The 19,256-nt window shown below is 31.3% G+C and overlaps 2 protein-coding genes across 2 annotated transcripts; one reads left to right on the top strand and one right to left on the bottom strand.

Annotated features, from left to right (window-relative positions):
• Window positions 1-8,401: 8,401 nt before the first annotated feature.
• LOC139904649 (uncharacterized) lies at window positions 8,402-14,721 on the top strand. Its single transcript, XM_071886582.1, has 17 exons — window positions 8,402-8,842; window positions 9,698-10,057; window positions 10,156-10,296; window positions 10,385-10,517; window positions 10,905-11,018; window positions 11,357-11,430; window positions 11,513-11,587; window positions 11,730-11,822; window positions 12,134-12,194; window positions 12,295-12,627; window positions 12,731-12,857; window positions 12,950-13,049; window positions 13,139-13,208; window positions 13,315-13,467; window positions 13,583-13,678; window positions 13,766-14,085; window positions 14,237-14,721. Exons 1-17 carry the CDS (start codon window positions 8,774-8,776, stop codon window positions 14,423-14,425), a joined length of 2,508 nt encoding a protein of 835 aa, XP_071742683.1. The 5' UTR covers window positions 8,402-8,773; the 3' UTR covers window positions 14,426-14,721.
• Window positions 14,722-16,403: 1,682 nt separating this feature from the next.
• Window positions 16,404-18,160, bottom strand: LOC139840528 (probable 1-acyl-sn-glycerol-3-phosphate acyltransferase 5). Its single transcript, XM_071830791.1, has 3 exons — window positions 17,582-18,160; window positions 16,960-17,090; window positions 16,404-16,846 (listed from the first exon to the last, which is right to left on the bottom strand). The coding sequence occupies exons 1-3, from the start codon at window positions 18,136-18,138 to the stop codon at window positions 16,404-16,406; spliced, it is 1,131 nt and encodes a 376-aa protein (XP_071686892.1). The 5' UTR covers window positions 18,139-18,160.
• Window positions 18,161-19,256: the final 1,096 nt, after the last annotated feature.

The following is a 19,256-nucleotide window of genomic DNA, read 5'->3' as shown; positions in this document are numbered from 1 at the left end:
ATAATAATAATAATAATAATAATAATAATAATACTTACATTAATAATCATAATGATACTAATAATAATAATAATAATAATAATAATACTTATTTTAATAATAAGAATGATAAAATTACTAATAACAATAATAACGCTTATAATAATAATGATAATAATAATATTAATAATAACGATAATAAAATTTTATGATGCTAAGAGTTATACCCTCCTAAACGTCATCGATCATTATCGCCATTCATCATCACCATTGTCCATGATCATCACGATCATCATTTCGATCATCATTATCGCCATCATCATACAAGATGAGATTTGGTTTCGGCCCAAAAAGGAAACCGAAACTTGGCAGCCCAGTTAGAAGTTGAAGCATAGCGGTCCAATAACAGCAACATGGACAACCGATTAACAATAGTAACAGGTAGTAATTTAATATGTAAGGTTTCGGTTAGTTATGGTTTTATTTGAATATCATCATCATCGTTTAGTTATCACAATCACCATCATCTCGTATCACTTCATCGTAACACAATCATCATCATGATCATCTATCATCGTTATCACCTTCATAACGTCGAACCCATCATAAAATTATGATTATCATTTTCTCTTTTATGTAATATTCATCGTCACCGTTAACATTCCTCACCTTACATCATAATTAACTCACTAACATGTCATTAAACTCGTTATCATCTCAACGAATTTCCTCATGACACAAAGTGGATTAAGTGTTTGAATATAGAGCTTAATTAGTATAGTCTAATCGATTAAACAAAACAAGCCCAATCCATTAAATAACATAAGTCCATTTGATTAACAGATAAGTTTAAGAGGGGAACAAAATCGTCGGTGAGATTTGGTTTAATATAAAAAGAACAGAATCACCGTATAGCATCGACAGGGAATTAGTGGAGGGTTATGAATTGTCGGCCAATCAATAAAAGGAAATAAAAGAACACGCAAGCTATTCCATTTATTGCTTTAAAATTTATCAGGTTTTATAGTGGACTATCATCCACATATTTTGAGGTTAGGCTTCAGTTAAAAAAAAAAAAAACAAAGGAAGCAGACGAGTAGAAGTCGTAATTGCCTCAGCTACTATTTTGAAACAGAATGAAATAGCGTATAGTTTATGAGAGTTTGGGTTGTGATAGTTTCGATTGTGATTAAAACAACAAAAGAAGTTCGAGCAGGTGGTGGTTTATGTAGGTGACGGTTATGGCAATAGGAGAGGGAGAGATGGTTTTTGATTAATAGAAATGAAACAAAAGAAATAGTGGTACAGCAGTTTACTTTTCGATAATAGTTGCAGGTTTTAGGTTTGTGTTTCTCGACCAACAGAAGGCTGAGTATGCAACAGCCTGTGATGGTTTTATGATGATGATCGTGGTTGATTTTCAAAGTTTACGAAGAAAGAGGGAGATAGATTTCTAGAGAGAGTGAGAGAGGAAGGTGGAAACCTGATGATGGTTGTATCGAAACAGAAAAAGAAATCGAGTGACAGCAGAAACTGTTCCACAGAAACATACAGTTTATTGCAGTAGTTTGTTCGAGCTATAACTAGGAGACGATGGTGAGGTGTAGTTGCAGGTGGCAGTGGTGGTGAGGTAGAAGAGGAGATGGTGATAAAGGTCTTGGTGAAGGTGGCTTAATAGTTGTTGTGGATTTCAATAAAGATGGTGAAGGTTGCATAATGCTTCGATAACGTTAATTTCGTACATAAATCTTCAAACAAATTGTACGAGAAAGATGAATGAATGGTGATCGATGGGTTACAGCTTCAGTAACAGAAACAGCGGCGGTGATAGGCCAACAATAATGGTGATCGGTCATAAACACCTAGTTTGGTTCATGCTCGAAAGAATAAAGAGATGAAGTGATTTGTTTAAATGGGTGGTGTTCACGAAAGTGGGTTATGGTAATGAGGGTTGTAGAGTGTTCAATAATGGCGGTGATAAGGTTGTGGTTAGATGGTTGAAGTGATATCATAATCTAAACTTTGTATATGTATATAATCTCTTATCTCAGTATATATAAATTGGGTAGTTGATGATAAGATAAAAGAACAACCACAATACCAATGTAATATTATAATCAATCATAAATTAAACGTGTGTATCCTAATAATTAACTCTGCCGACACTTATTTTTGGATAGTAATTCGTGATCCGTTGTTAATCAGTGGCGCATAAAAGTATTTGGAAAAATCCCAAATTTTTAGATTGACTATATTTATTTATTTTGGTCATTATGGTATAAAATTCGATCCTTAAATTGTTAAATAAAAATTACATCAACTGTCCCTCTCATATCTGGGTAAAATATAAAAAGTGTTAAAACTTAACAAATAGTTCCTAAATACATTTTTAGTAAGCCTAAAATTTATAGAACTCATTTTCGTATCACCGTTTATTTTAAAATTACATAAGTTTGAATTTGACTTATTTAATATCAATCGGGACATCAAATGAGTATTACAATCATTTAATATTTATTTTTAATATACTTTATTTATATATATATATATATGTATATTTTAAATAATAATTATTATAATATATTTTTTTTATTTATTTTACATAATTAAATTTTAATAGCAATAACATATAATATTTTAAATTATATTTTCAATTACCATTTATAAATATATATATATATATATATATACAAACATATCTATTTATAGTTAATTGCTCGTGAATCGTCGAAACTGGTCGAAGGTAATTGAATACATGAACATAGATCCAAAATTTTCGAGACTCAACATTATAGACTTTGCTTATCGTGTCGGAAACATATAAAGATCAAGTTTAAATTTGGTCAAAAAATTCAGGGTCGTCACAAATTGATTTAAAAATAATCTTGATAAACTCAACGACTCGAATGCAACGTCTTTCGAAATATGCCATGAATGACTCCAAGTAATATCCTTAAAATGAGCTAATGCACAGCGGAAGATTTCTTTAATACCTGAGAATAAACATGCTTTAAAGTGTCAACCAAAAGGTTGGTGAGTTCATTAGTTTATCATAAATAATCATTTCCAATAGTATAATAGACCACAAGATACTCATATTTAGAAAACAATCTGTGCAGGTCTACTCCTGCTGTAAAATCATTCATATGAAGAACACCGGAACCTTTCAAACAACTCACCAACGGTAGCTAATGCGTAGTGCAATGACAAAATCATCTCATTGTGGTAGTTAATACAATATAATTTTACAACGGTAGCTAGTGCGTAGTGCAATGCAAAATCATCTCACCGAGGGTAGTTAAAACGGTAGCTAATGCGTAGTGCAATGACAAAATTATCTCACCGTTACTAACTACAAAATCGAACACAATCCAATGCAATACATCGGTAGCTAGTGCGTAGTGCAATGCAAAATTTATCTCACCGATGGTAGCTAAAACGGTAGCTAGTGCGTAGTGCAATGACGAAATCATCTCACCGATGGTCGATAATACAATCTTTATAGGAATCGAACCTCTGAATCCAAATAATTCTATCATAGAATGTAATTTTGAATATTTGTGTCTATTTCGTCAAACGTTTATAGAAGCAGTTCATGTATTCTCAGTTCAAAAATATGTATCTCAAAAACATTTAGTAAAACAGTTATAAAACAGCACATGTATTCTCAGTTCCAAAAATGTAAAGAGTAAAAGGGAATCAAATGAACTCACAATATTGCATTTCGTAGTAATTATGCATATGATGGCATTGAACAAGTGCAAGGTTGGCCTCTGATTCACGAACCTATATCATTTATATATATATATATATATATATATATATATATATATATATATATATATATATATATATATATATATATATATATATATATATATATATATATATATATATACATATTAAAACACATGACGACAATTAACCAGTTTTTGTATTTATTTTATTTATATACATCTTATATTAATAATTTATTAGCTATTTTCACTTATATATTTTAATTACTTATAATTTATGTATATATCAGATTTGAATTATACGATATGTCATTTGTTATAAATACCTTATATTGATGTTTAGTATATAATATATTATATATTAAAACTTTATGTTATTATATTTGTAATATTTAGTTGTTTTAATAATAATGATATTACTAATCATTTTATCAATGATAATAATATATATAATGTAAATTTTAATAAAGAATAAAATGATATCTTTCTAATAATGTTAAATTTTGATAAAAGTGATAGTTTTAACAAAATGATAACTTTGATAATTTCTGGTTATAATGACACTTCTAATATAATTGATAATAATAATAATAATAATAATAATAATAATAATAATTTTAATAACGATAATAATAATGATATTATTAATAATAATACTTATGATAATATAATAATAATGATAATAACAGAAATTTTTAAATAAAACGTAAAGTTTAATAATAATGATAATGAAAATAATATTTTTGATAATAATGCCTAATACTTAATAATAGTAAGGATAATAATAATAATAATAATAACAATCTTATTACTAATGTTAATTTTTAATTATAATACTACTTAGTGATATTACTAGTAAAGATAATAATATTAGTAATACAATAATAATAATAATAATAATAATAATAATAATAATAATAATAATAATAATAATAATAATAATAATAATAATAATAATAATAATAATAATAATAATAATAGTCTTAATTGTAATTATAATACTTATACTAATAATATCGATAATGATAATACTCTTAATATGATCAATGACACTTCTAATATATTAGGGTGATAACAATTATCATAATAATAATAACAATAATTAATATTAATAATAATAATAATAATAATAATAATAATAATAATAATAATAATAATATTAACAATAACACAATAACAATAATAATTTATAATAATAATAACACTAATAATAATAATAATAATAATAATAATAATAATAATAATAATAATAATAATAATAATAATAATAATAATAATTGTTAAAAAAATGAAAAACTACCTTAGAAAGCCCATTTTAAAAAGAATTGCACCAAGCAAGGATTGAACCCGAGACCTCTCGAAACCCGACACCACCCTCTAACCACTCGTCTGCCCTTTTCATTTCTGATTAATATCACTGCCTATTAATATTTAACCCGACTTATTATGTGTTCATTCTCCTTCTTCTTCAAAAAACTAGTCGACCAAAGAATCAGTTTTAACCTCAACTTGTTTTTGATTTAGCATTGGTATAGAAACAGAAACAAATTGTACATACGTTTGAAGATTAATCAGTGAAAGAAAAGAAAAAAAATAAAATAAAAAAGCTGAAGAACACTCACTGTTCATCGAATGAAACCCAAACCTCAATTTCAATTTTAAGAACATTTTAAACCCAGATTCCTGAATGAAATACATTTTAAATGGTTACTGGAAACTTTATGGACCTTCAATTTACTTAAAACATGAAAACGAATTTGAATTTTACAAAGAACAATTTATTTGACTTTTTATTTCGAATATTTGACTCCAAAATTCAAACTTAGTTTAAGGAATTGAAAGATGAAACTTTGAAGATTGATTCATTAGATGATTCCTAACATGACTACATTAATAGATTTTTAAAATTATTAAGAATTCGATGAAATTAAAAAAATGAACACGAACAGATTAGCACCTGTTCTTCATGCTTTTCTGATTAAATTTGTTTAGATAAAAGATGTGATAGGGTTTTGTGTTTGATAGTGGATAATGTAAGATCAATTGGCATCGTTTACAACTGGTATTGATTTGATTATAAAGTAAAATTAGTCGACAACTTAATTTTTAATCAGGACGTATTTGGGATAAAACAAAACTATGAATTGACATAGATTTGTACGAATTTGTTTGCTAATATGACTTACTTGAATTCGTTGAACCAGCTTGTAGCCAGAAATCGATTTAAAACACAGTTTGACAAAGACTGAAAACAGAATACGTACATATATGTATTTATTTATGTATATACAATATTTATATATAATTAATCGTATATGTAATTATATATATGTATCTCTGTATCTTATATATGTATATGTATTTATATATAACTGTATATATATATATATTGATTATATATATCTGTATTCATATATCAATATTTATAAATTATAACTATATTAATATATAAATCTTATAAATATAACTATATTAATAATACTCTCAATATTATAAATAATAATAATAATAATAATAATAATAATAATAATAATAATAATAATAATAAAAGTTATAATAATATATTAGTAATAATAATATTATTATTGATGATAATGATAATAATAACTATAAAATTTATAATAATAATATTAATCATAATAATAATAATAGTTATAATAATACTAATTATAATTATAATAATACTAATATTATAAATGATAATAATAATATTAGTAATAATACTATAACAATTTACGTATATCAAATTCGTATCTATAGATTATATATTTAAAATAATATTAATAACACTAGTATTTATATTAATATTGAAAGTAATAATAACATTATTATGACAACTATATTAATAATAAAATCTTATATTTTAATATTACATATTATTGTTTAGGTAATACATCTATATAATATACATTACATAATAAGTTATAGTAAATATTAAGTTTTATATATTTTAACATATATTAAAATATACATATAATAATAATTACATATAGAAATCATATATTTATATATAGATTCATTTTTAATTACAACTTAATTATTTATATCTTATCTTACATATTAAATTCTAATGTTTAAATTATATTTTATTATTTCCATTCACTACATATGTGCTTACATTTATATATATATATATATATATATATATATATATATATATATATATATATATATATATATATATATATATACATATTTATTTACAAACAATTGTTCGTGAATCGTCGAGCAAGGTCAAAGGGTAATTGATTACATGATTATAGTTTCAAAACTTTTTGAGATTCAACTTTACAAACTTTACTTATCGTGTCGGAAACATATAAAGATTAAGTTTAAATTTGGTCGAAAATTTCCAGGTCGTCACAACTGAGTCTTGGGGAAAAATGCCAAACGCCGCACTCTTTAACATACAACAAAAGTCTAATGAAAATATTCTTACACTAAGAGCACTGGGTGTGGTCGGCGTCGGCTCGGCGTCGCCACCCCCGAATTTGCCGACTGACAGTCGCCCCACACCCTTCCGGCGTCGGAGCAGCGTCGAGTGGGCCGGCGTCGATGCCAAGACTTCGGTTCTTGGATGTATTGTGGGCCCCGTTTTCAAATTTATATCCGATAAAGTGCCGTTGTTTTTTTTTAATCATTTCTTCATCCATATATATAACCCAACAATTTCATTATTTACACACACAACAAATTTTCTACTTTCTTCATTATTTTACACAAATTTTTTTCTATTTTCTTCACAAAAAATATGGCCAATCGTTGCTTGATCAACCTCGACGTCCACCACAACGGCGAGCTTTCCGATAACCGCCAATATTGGTACGACGGGAACACACAATCGTTCGAAGCTCTAGATGTTACCGGCTTCGATGTAGAACGCGTTGTAAGCTTTATACGCGATAGGGTAGATTGCGAAGCCGCCGACGTTTGGTACTGTGACAAGGTCACAGATTTGTTCAAGGAATGTCAATCCGAAGCCGTGTGGGAACGAATGGTCGGAAAGGCCAAACTGACGAACAAACGTATCACGTTGTACTGTAGGAACGTGTGGAACCTTCCGGCTTCGAACGGTCGAGATGATGATACGTCTTCGCATGAATCCGGATCTCCGACTTGCTATGGCCGTTAAATTGTTGTTATTTTTAATAAGTAATTTTTAGGATTTAATAAGTAATGTTAGGATTAATAAGTAATTGTAGGACTTTTTTTTAATAACTTTTAATTTTAGGTTTTTAATTGTAATCGTTTTAGGACTTTTTTTTTAAATAAAAGTGTATTTTAGGACTTTTAATGTATTTTTTTATTTAATATTTGTTCGTATATTTATTAATTCTATTTAATAATGTGTTAAAAATATATAAGAAAATGTATAAATAAATAATTGGTGGACCCTATCTTCTCTCTCTTCAAGACACTGAATTGACATTCTTCTCAATTTTCCTGTTTTTTCACCAATGTCAGTTTTCAGTGTCAGTCTAGTCAGCATCCAGCCATCAACAAGACACTGAACTAACACTGAACTGACGCGTCAAGCTAAGGTTTTGGAAAATTACATTAGATTAGTACACATTATTAAATAATTCTAGATTTTATAAACTTAACACCACAAATAAATTTCTTGAAAAAAGAAAATAAATCTGCTCCACCCACACCCCATACCCTCTCTCCTTTTTCGCCCCCTTTTCTCATCCTCCTTAAAAATTCACACACATATTTCATTGAAACCCCAACACAGTTTGCTTACAAGAACACAACTTTGAACATTAAACACTTAGATTCCTATTGAAAAATCACATCTTTTTACAAGCCGGCAAAGAAACATCGAAGAAGAATCAGTCTTCTGTTTGCAGCTGGTTGAAATTAACGTTATTTAAATTTGTGTACATCTAATTTCTAATTTGTTGTATATACCATAAATTCAGCTCAACTTTAAAAGAACCAGTTGGTTTTTTTATAATAATAATGCAAGACATATTTGTGGGTTTGATGATGATGTATTTTCCGATCTGGGTATCGCTTATTTGATGTCGCCCGAAAAGATTTGATACATTTTAATGGATTTCAAGATTCGTTGCAGAAGAAATGGTAATAGTAGATATTGGACTGAACTATTACTTCTACAGGTAAAGTTGCATTTTCATTTGTTTTTATGTTTCAAGGTTATTTTTTCATTTTATGAGTGTTGGTGCTGGAAAATTAGGGTATTATTAAATTATTCAAATTTTTTTTTTTTTTTTTATAAGAAAACTTGGAAATTTTAGACTCTGAGATGAAACAGTTAATGGGTTTAAGGTTGGTGACCTTTTGATTGGAAATATTTAAGCTTTTTTGATATTTGATTACTGGATTTATGAAGTTATAGTACAGGGTTAGTGTTTCAATAAAAAAATTTTAATGGTAAGATTACTATTTGCTATTCAGTTTGTTGAAAAGTATTAGGGTTTTGCTGAATTTAACAAGCTAAATCTATCCCCTTTTTTTGGCTATTAGGGTTTGAATCTATAAAGTTGAAATCAATGGTCAGATTTTTACAAGATTAGAAAGGGTTTAGAAGTTTCAAGGAAATTTGAGAGTTGGGTAAGCAAAAATGTAAATTTTTTCTGTTCATAGGTTTCTAAGCTTGTCTATATTTATAATATAATTGGAGAAATTAAAATTTTTAGTGTTCAATTACTACTTTGAGGTCTGTCATCTTGGATTCTTTTTTATTTTCAATCTTTCTTATGCTATTATCACTACCCCTGTAAAAAATTACAGGGTTTTGCTAATTTGAAAAAGCTAAATCTAGCCCATTCTGTGGATAATAGGGTTTAAATTTACAATTTAGGGGTCAATTTTGTCCAACTCAATAGGTTTGATAAGTCCAAATCACCATGAAAAATTTACAGTTTGAATATATATAGTTTTTTTACTCTGCAAGGTGGTCTTTTATATTTTTGGAGCTGAAATGATCGACTGGGTTTCTTCATTTGTTTCAGATTCTTGTAATATTAGTATTTTTCGACATCATTCAAGCAAAGTTTGATGATAATCAATTGCATTTGAGAGGGCCAGAAAAAGGCATTGAAAATATTGCATCACATTCTTGTATTCATGATGAGATAATCGAACAAAGAAGGAAGAGATCCGGGAACAAGTTCTATTCAGTAACCCCACAAGTTTATCACGAGGCTACTGAACCCGAGCCTCTTCACCGCAAGGGAAGGGCATTATTGGAAATTCCAAAAGTTTCGGGGTTCTCAAAAGATGCAAAAGAACCCATCAGAATATATTTGAATTATGATGCTGTTGGTCATTCACCTGCTAGAGACTGTAGGAACGTTGGCGAAATTGTCAAAGTACGTTTAGTTGAACAAACGGTTTCTTGAATTTTTTCTTGTTTTGAAACATGTCTTTCTTGACTATTAATATTTTATTTTATTTTATTTAATATCAGTTAGGTGAACCACCTGCAACTAATAATTTTGGTACACCCTCTTGTGATCCTCACAAAGATCCACCAATTTCTGGGGATTGTTGGTATAATTGCACCTCAGATGATATAGCTGGCGAGGATAAAAGGCATCGTCTGCGAAGGGTATTTTTCTTTGGTTACTTAGTGTTATATTTGTGTTAATATTTATCTAAATGTTTTTGCTTTTTATTATTTTATATCATGAGATTAGGCACTAGGGCAGACAGCAGACTGGTTTAGAAGAGCTTTGTCTGTTGAGCCTGTAAGAGGAAACTTACGATTAAGTGGTTACTCTGCTTGTGGACAAGATGGTGGTGTTCAGCTTCCTCGTAAATATGTAGAAGGTAATATTTTATGTCCATGCAGGTTGGGTGATGGTTTGAAACGGATTTGGGTTGAAATGAGTCATTTATTTAAAAAAAAAAAAGTTGAAATGGGCATGGTTGTGTTGACTGGCAGGGACAATGTGCCCACTTTTATAGAGAATTAATGCCACAAAAATAATTAATGTTGAAGTCTTTGAATAGAGTAATTTAGCATGTTGTATGCAGTAAAGGTAGACTTTGGGTGACTTTCAACCCATTCCGTTGTCACCTACTTTTTTTATTGTTCTGATCTAATTGAGATAAAACACTAAATACCGACCCACTTTTTTTATACAAATAAAGGGTTGAAATGTCTGCGCTTTTTCTTTTAATGGTTTAAAAGGCTACATTTTTTTGTATCTTCAGAGGGAGTTGCGGATGCCGATTTAGTTCTTTTGGTGACTACAAGGCCTACAACAGGGAATACTTTAGCATGGGCAGTAGCATGTGAACGTGATCAATGGGGGCGTGCAATTGCTGGTAAACTTTTTAATTGCTACTCCGTATATGTTAAAGCTGGTTATAAAGCATTAATGATTGGTGGCAGTAGAATTAGCAAGATGGGCTTGTTTAGTACCGGGTCAAAATGGTCCAATTACTTGAAGCTATTTATGAACTTGAAGTGTAGATATAGATATATTTCAAGTCTAATACTTTTTATTAATTTTTTAATTTTTCGAGGCTTTATTTTATAATAAACGCTTTGGTTGAGTTTTTTACACTTGTTTGATAGTTGAGCTGGTATTGTTTATTATTTGAGATAATTCGTAAGTCAATTTGTTGAAGTTGCTATTGTAAGGTGAATGTTGCATTTGCAGGGCATGTGAATGTTGCCCCTCGTCACTTGACTGCTGAAGCAGAAACGTTACTTTCGGCTACCCTTATACATGAAGTGAGTCTGCTTCTTTTTGTGTAAGGATTTGTAATTAAAGTTTTTTGTTGTTATTTAATATTGACTAGTTTCGTGTTGCCAGGTGATGCATGTTCTTGGATTTGACCCTCATGCCTTCACACATTTCAGAGATGAGAGAAAAAGGCGGCGTGGTCAGGTAAATACGATATCTTAAAGTTTTAATGCTTTTTATAACTATTAAAAAGCAGTTCTTTGAGTTGACTTGGTTTGAAACCGTCTTTTTAATCATGATTATTTGTTTTTCTTTTGTTCTTTTATCTAATATCTAATATTTGCAGGTTACGGAACAGGTAATGGATGAAAAGCTTGGGAGGGTGGTGACACGTGTTGTGTTGCCACGCGTTGTCATGCATTCACGCTATCATTATGGGGTACATTACATCATATTTTTCTCTTCTTTTAGTAAAAATATTAAATTTTAATACTTTTTGGAGGTGAGTTGCTTATATCATAGGTAGCAATATCAACCCATTTACTTAATATCGGGTCAAATCATACTGTTGGCTCAATATATAAAGGTTCAAACAGGTCCCCGAATGATATATTCGGTGCTTAGAGTTGTTTTCCATCATTAAATTAATTAGTTTCAGTACTTTAATCTAATATTCTGATTATATTAAACGTACCAAGTATTTATAAAAGTATAGAAGTTTTGATCGTTAATAAGCTTTTTCTTTTGTAGACATTCTCCGAGAATTTTACTGGGTTGGAATTGGAAGACGGTGGAGGCCGTGGAACATCAGGTTGTTAGTCTGCATATAGAAATTCTATTGAAACCGAGACTAATTTAACCATAAAAAAGTTTTTTATACGGAGTAATTAATAAGTCTAAAAATGGAACAGGATCTCATTGGGAGAAGAGGCTTTTAATGAACGAAATTATGACGGGTTCAGTTGATACGCGATCGGTAGTTTCAAAAATGACCCTAGCTTTACTCGAGGATAGTGGTTGGTATCGGGCTAATTATAGCATGGCCGATGGGCTCGATTGGGGTCGTAATCAAGGCACCGAATTTGTAACTGCTCCTTGTAACCTTTGGAAAGGTGCATATCATTGTAACACTACACAATTAACGGGATGTACATATAATCGAGAGGCCGAGGGTTATTGCCCAATACTAACTTATAGTGATGACTTACCCCTGTGGGCCCGTTACTTCCCTCAACCTAATAAAGGTGAATTTATAAGAAAATTAATTTCATTATGCACATTTGAAGCCGAGATAATTTTTTAGTTTTAATTGCTGATAAAGAATTGTGATTATGTTTGTGTTGACAGGTGGGCAGTCGTCATTGGCTGATTTTTGTACGTATCTTGTAGCGTATTCTGATGGTTCATGTATAGATACTAATAGTGCGCGAGAACCTGATAGAATGTTGGGTGAAGTACGTGGAAGTAACTCGAGGTGAAAACTTTTACAACCGTTCAATTTTTTAATTAATTAATTATTAAATTATATAAATATGTTAACGCGCTTAGTTTATTTCATTTGTTAAGGTGTATGGCTTCTTCATTAGTAAGAAACGGCTTTGTTCGGGGTTCTATGACCCAAGGAAATGGTTGTTATCAACGTAGATGTATAAACAATACATTGGAGGTAACCTTCTTTATACAAATACTAATAATTTTTTTTGTATATTTTGAAATAAATAATAAATAATATGGATATCAACATCATTTTTGCAGGTGGCTGTTGACGGTATCTGGAAGGCATGTCCCGAAGCTGGTGGACCAGTCCAGTTTCCAGGGTTTAACGGTAATTACGATAAAGTTCACTCCTTTTTTACTGAAAATGTTCGATAAGCCGATTTTTATACTCGCTTCTCAATATTAACCTTTTATGTATCACTTTTTACCTGCAGGTGAACTGATCTGCCCGGCGTATCATGAACTTTGTAGTGTAGAACCTATTATGGCATCCGGGCAGTGCCCGAACTCGTGTAACTCCAACGGTGATTGTGTTGATGGAAAATGTCACTGTTTTATTGGCTTTGATGGTCTCGATTGTAGCCATCGTAAGTGTTTTTATCCTGTTCTTTTTGTGCTTGCGAAATGATTTGTGGTTGGAAACGGGAAATATTTAAACGTACGTGCGTACTAAATGGGTCACCAATCTTATATATTTTCCAGGATCCTGCCCTAGCAAATGTAGCGGAAACGGGAGGTGCCTCAAAAACGGTGTTTGCGAATGTGAAAACGGATACACTGGGATTGATTGCTCAACCGGTAAGTTCGGCTTGCAAATCTATACTTATTGTTATATTTTGAAGCCTTTTACTAGTGATACTAATAATTATTTTTTACGGTATGCAGCTGTGTGTGATGAACAATGCAGTCTCCATGGTGGGGTATGCGATAACGGTGTGTGTGAATTCCGGTGCTCCGATTACGCGGGGTACACCTGTAGAAATACATCAACTCTTCTTGACAGTCTTTCAGTTTGTAAAGATGTATTATTAAACGATGCTGACGGGCAACATTGTGCACCGAGTGAATCAAGCATATTGCAGCAGCTCGAGGAAGTTGTGGTAATGCCAAATTACCTTCGCTTGTACCCGACTGGTGCTAGAAAATTTTTTAACATCTTTAGAGGCAGAAATTGCGATAAAGCTGCTAAACGACTAGCATGTTGGGTAAGTTCCAATTTTTTTTTTTTTCATTCCAAAAGGGTGCATTATGTACTTGTACAGTACAAGTACCTAATGCACAAATGTGGAGGATTTATCAATTTTCTGGATGATGAATCTTACGGTGCTAATATTCTATCGTTCTGTAATGAAACAGATATCGATACAGAAATGTGAAAAAGACGGCGACAACAGATTACGAGTGTGCCATTCTGCATGTCAAGCGTATAATTTGGCGTGTGGGGCATCATTGGATTGTTCGGATCAAACGCTTTTTAGCGAAGAAGGTGAGGGGGAAGGCGAGGGGTTGTGCACGGGCTGGGGTGAAATGGATTCTTGGTTATGAACCGATCCGTTGTATTAACAGTTAATTCGTGTAAATCATAGGCAGTTTTTGTTGTTACCCGAGTTCGGGATGTAGTTTGTATGAGGTTAGTGTATAATGTTAGGCAAAGGTCATAGCACAAAGTGCTAATGGCTGTAGAGATTAGGGTTTGTTGTTTTTCCTAACCCAAGAGTTATTTTAATTTTTTGGGGTAGGATTCTTCGAATTGATGAAAATGAAGTCTTTTTACAATGTAGATGAATGAATGTATGGATTATAAAAAGAAGTGTTAAAAAGAGACTGTAAAGATTCACTTACCAGTCTTGAATGATCTTGCGAGTCTACCGAGTAGGGCAATGAATATAGAGTTGAGATTGACAGGCACTCAGGCAGGGGCGAAACTACTTGAGGGGCGAAACTACTTGAGGGCAGGGGGGCGCCCGTCCCTATTGGATTTTTTTTCAATGTAAAAATTTTGGGTTTTTCGACTTTGCCCCCATTGGATTTTTTTTTATTTTTTTTTTTTTTGCCTCAAAACTTACATATTTTTGTGCAAAATCTTCGAATTTTGTCCAAAATTCTTCTTACTTTTGCCCAAAAATCTTTAAATTTTGTCCTAAAACTTTCGACTTTTGCCCAAAGACCTTCAACTTTTGCTTAAAATCCTTCATAATTTGCCTAAAAACCTCAATTTTTTGCCCCAAAACCTCCATATTTTGCCTAAAAAAATTGCTACGGTTTTATTTTTTTTCGCCCCCAGTGAAAAAAATCCTAGTTCCGCCACTGTTGACAGGTCGTGAGTCGTGCTCAAATAGGCTAGGCTTTGAACACAGTTCGATAGCTAACGAGCTTTCATAATTGAGCTCGAGCCATGCTTGAGTTGTTAGAAGTTTCTCAAGGTGACCAATGCTTTAGTCAACCTTGAACTTTATTTTATAGTTTTACTTAGTGTTGTTGAGTTGAGGTTGATTATGAGATTTTATGACATATATTTACAGTTTACACATTTATTTATTTAGTGTTTTAATCAATACAGTAGTAATTTTCAGTTCAAGCCTTCTGAAACCCAACAAAGCATTTGATGTTGATCCAGAAACATTACTCTTCCTCCTCTTATTACTCTGCCTCTTCTTAATGGACCGGACCAAGGCTATGTTCGAGAGTTTAATTTTGGAGAGAAAGGGAAAGAATCAAAAAGGAAGCTAAATGAGATTGGTGTTCCCGAGTTTTATTTCGGAGAGAAAGGAAAGGAAGAGGAAGGAAAATTCAGTGTAATTCTCCATCAACACTTCCCTTCCAATTTGGAAGGATTCAGGTTCTTTCCCTTTCTCTCCTCTTCTCTTCTCCTCATTTCTTTTAATGAAGAACTCTGGAACGCCTAAATGGGGTTGTTCATTGGTTCGGTTTCCACAGTTGTGAACATTTTGAATGCAAAATCCAAACACGAAACCGAAACCAAATCTATATTCTAAACCGAAATTGAATTCGAATTCGAATTCGATACGGTTTCCGTTGAAACCGGAAAACAAAAAAAATTGTAATATTAACCAAAATAACCTTGAAATTCGACTATGAATTCGATTCCTGGTTTTGGAATCGGTTTGTGATCTATTTCTAAGAATAATATAATCTATAATATTATTATTTGATTAGGTTTTAAATTTAATTTTCGGTTTATTCGAATTTGAAAAGGTAAAACCGAATAAACCCAATCGAAAAGCGGATTTAAATTTAATTTGATTTTTTTTTCTTTCAATTTTCATTCTGTTTGTTTTGTGATCTAAACGGTTTGAAAGATGATATTGAACACCCTAGACTGAATCAAGAAACAAAATTGTACACATCTATTAAACAGCATGCATAGCATCAAAACAACTAAAAGCTTATATAGAATAATAGAGGATAAAAACACCTCACTTTTTAATTGTAATAAAACAACATAAACTATCTCAACATGTAACAAGTCATTATCATTATTCAAAGAACCAGTTCTGTTTCCCTACATAGCCTTCTTTCCAGATATCAACCGTTTGACATGTACAAGAAACGGCGACGGATGATAATTAATGCTTGTAGCGAAAGCGAGATACGCACAAGCTAAGCCAACGTACACTTTGAACCAAATAGATGAGAACATTGTAAGATATGTAAGTACACAAGTGATGGCTAAAACAAGTGTGCAATTTACCAAGCATTTTATACTTGAGAGCTCGGTTTCTGTTCCTTCATTTGGAAAATGGCCAGTTGTAATGAAATCCGAAAGTAACTGATCCTTGAGATGAAATGTTTGTAGCAACCACTCGTTGCATCCGGTTTGTGAAGAAGGGATATCGTTTACTGGGATGCGACGAACGTGAACATGAACTTCTGCTGGTTCTACGCCAAAAACATTGTCCAAGAAAGTGGGACACCGGTTCTTGTATGCTATCGTTACATCATACACTGGAATAAATAAATTCATCTTATTAGATAAAACTGAATGTATATGCAACTAAAATTGTGTGCACATATAATTAAAACTGATCGTCTTAGATAGAAGATGGAGAATGTAGTACCTGCATCTAAAGAGGTTCTTAATATATCCAAACAAGCATGAAAACCTCTTGTTTTGGGAAGCAATACATTGTTGAGAATTGGTAGTCCATTTTCAGCAGCAAACTTTTGGCTTTTTATGCACTTTTGCTCTCTGTTTAAGGAAAGATAACAGAATTCTGTTAAAAAAGTAGGCCCGCATGGAAATTTGAATAAAAATTACAAAGGTGATGTTCTTTTAGATGTTTTTGTCTCAAGATGTAAACCGCAACTGTAGAGAAGATGTGGTCTGAAAATCTGTAGGCTGAGCATCAACGACGACTATTTGTTTTTGTGTCTGTAGCAGTGAGAAACATATTTTTTAATTTGTAGACTTTCAGACAAAAGAAGACATTATTTTATCTTATGTTTTTAGAAAAACAAACAGTCTCTAGTAAAACATGTGCGAGCGCGTAGACATACGACCAGGTCTGCACAGTGAAAAACAAAGAACACCTAAGCGGAGAAAGTAATTTCGCAGCTCAACGTGAATTGTTGTGCACTAAAAACAATGATTTTGACTCGTTACCTGTCAACAAAGACTGTAAGTTATCATATTAACAGCTATGCAATAAGATAAAACACGAGAAGAGTTTTAGGCGTTACGTGAAATCAGTTCCTTCGGGAAAAACAGCAAGCCACAACGGGTCCTCTGGATTAGTCAGAGTCGACAACATATTCTTCATCATAGTTTCGTCTACTTCCCATTTTCTCTCAACCGAAATAAACTCCAACACATGAAACCCCCAACCAAATAACGGTAATTTCATCAAGCTACTCTTTAGAACATATTTAATGCATCCAATGCAGCCCTTTCGTAATGCAAGATCCCAAAGGTACATCCAGTCGACTTCCGTTTTATGATTAGCAATCACTAAAACGCGTTCTTTTTCTGGAACAGTTTCTCCAGAAACCACAACTTTAGTGTTGTTAATCTTTTCAAATAAAAAGGGCCATAAAGCTAGCCAAAGACCGAATACGAAAGCTGTTACTTTTCTACTGTAATGTATGCTGAAAAAGCGAAGCAATACAGCAGCGAATGTGCCTAAGTAAACCAAGAACATGAAGGCGGTTAAAAGATAAACCACCAAACATGCTAAACCTCTTATGAGCCTTGGAAGTGTTAGAGGGTAGCTCTTTAATCCACCATTAGCATCCTCCATGTTTCTTAAAGCTGTAACAAAATTTGACTGAACCTAAGCAAAAAAGGCGCGCCTTTTTCTGTTAAATAAAATTAACAAAGCTTAATGAACAAATATACAGAGCATATATAACCTATCTGCCTTATTAAACAGTTGTTATTAGAGTGATTCATTTAATGTATGGTATACTAATGGAAGAGAAAAAAGGTGTGACTTTTGTTTGTGAATCTAGTGACCATTGTGTTAAGTTAGAAAACTTATAGAACTAGGTAGTTACAAAGGAGCTCACAAAATATATGTTTGGCTTGGAATTAGCAGAAGAACAAGTGAATGTTAGGTATTGAAACAAGAAGAAATCTATGGGAAGTTAGAACAATTAGTATATATTAAAGATTTTAGCATTGTAGCATGTACTAATACTATAAAAAAGCATGTTCAACTAGAGTAGGTGCACTGTCATTCATTAAACTTGATTCTTGCATGCAATATATATAAGTTATGATCACAAACATTTAAATTTAATAAATCTATCTGGATTTGCCTCTCATCATGATATTAATCTAGCAAACCATCTTCCAAACACACACACAAAACACTTTTTTTTTTTACTAAGAAACAACAAAATTTTATAATTACAAGGTCTCATGTTCATACTTCACATGCATCACATCATCATGATGATGTGGTGAAAGAAAGAGTCGGATACATTCACTGGATAACCCTATCAGGCCTCATACATCATAGTGAAATTAACCCCTCTCTCCGAGTAAACTGAATGTGTTTATCTTTATAAGTAAAAAATAAAAAATCAATGCATCAATTTTTGAAATATAAATATGAAATTTGGCACATCATACTTGGCTAACTTCAATCTGTATTGTGACCAATGTTTGATCTCAGAAAACGAAGAAGAACATAAAAAGCAGTAATAAAATGTACTAAAATCAAACTATTAAAACATTAATTGTTACATTATCATATAGCTAGACAGTAGAATACGGTTTCACGTCACCGATTCATTAGATTAATTGTTACATTTTCAAAATAATAATATACGGAGTAACCAATAAGATCTGCAAAATATTATACAGATAAATCAATTACAATTACAATTGACATATACTATCTTCTGTACGTGT

The sequence above is a fragment of the Rutidosis leptorrhynchoides genome, chromosome 4 (assembly GCF_046630445.1).
Source record: "Rutidosis leptorrhynchoides isolate AG116_Rl617_1_P2 chromosome 4, CSIRO_AGI_Rlap_v1, whole genome shotgun sequence".
Taxonomy (NCBI): Eukaryota; Viridiplantae; Streptophyta; class Magnoliopsida; order Asterales; family Asteraceae; genus Rutidosis; species Rutidosis leptorrhynchoides.
This window is presented reverse-complemented; position numbering and strand designations above follow the sequence as displayed.

Bases quoted from the DNA above. Each gene is read 5' to 3' on its own strand.
- LOC139840528 (XM_071830791.1), bottom strand. From the start codon at position 18,138: ATGGAGGATGCTAATGGTGGATTAAAGAGCTACCCTCTAACACTTCCA. The intron at 17,091-17,581 runs GTAACGCCTAAA...TTCCTTAAACAG, and splicing joins CCCGAAGGAACTGATTTCAC to AGAGCAAAAGTGCATAAAAA. The intron at 16,847-16,959 runs GTACTACATTCT...TATTTATTCCAG, and splicing joins AAGAACCTCTTTAGATGCAG to TGTATGATGTAACGATAGCA.
- LOC139904649 (XM_071886582.1), top strand. From the start codon at position 8,774: ATGGATTTCAAGATTCGTTGCAGAAGAAATGGTAATAGTAGATATTGG. The intron at 11,823-12,133 runs GTACATTACATC...TTTCTTTTGTAG, and splicing joins ATTCACGCTATCATTATGGG to ACATTCTCCGAGAATTTTAC. The intron at 12,858-12,949 runs GTGAAAACTTTT...TCATTTGTTAAG, and splicing joins GTACGTGGAAGTAACTCGAG to GTGTATGGCTTCTTCATTAG.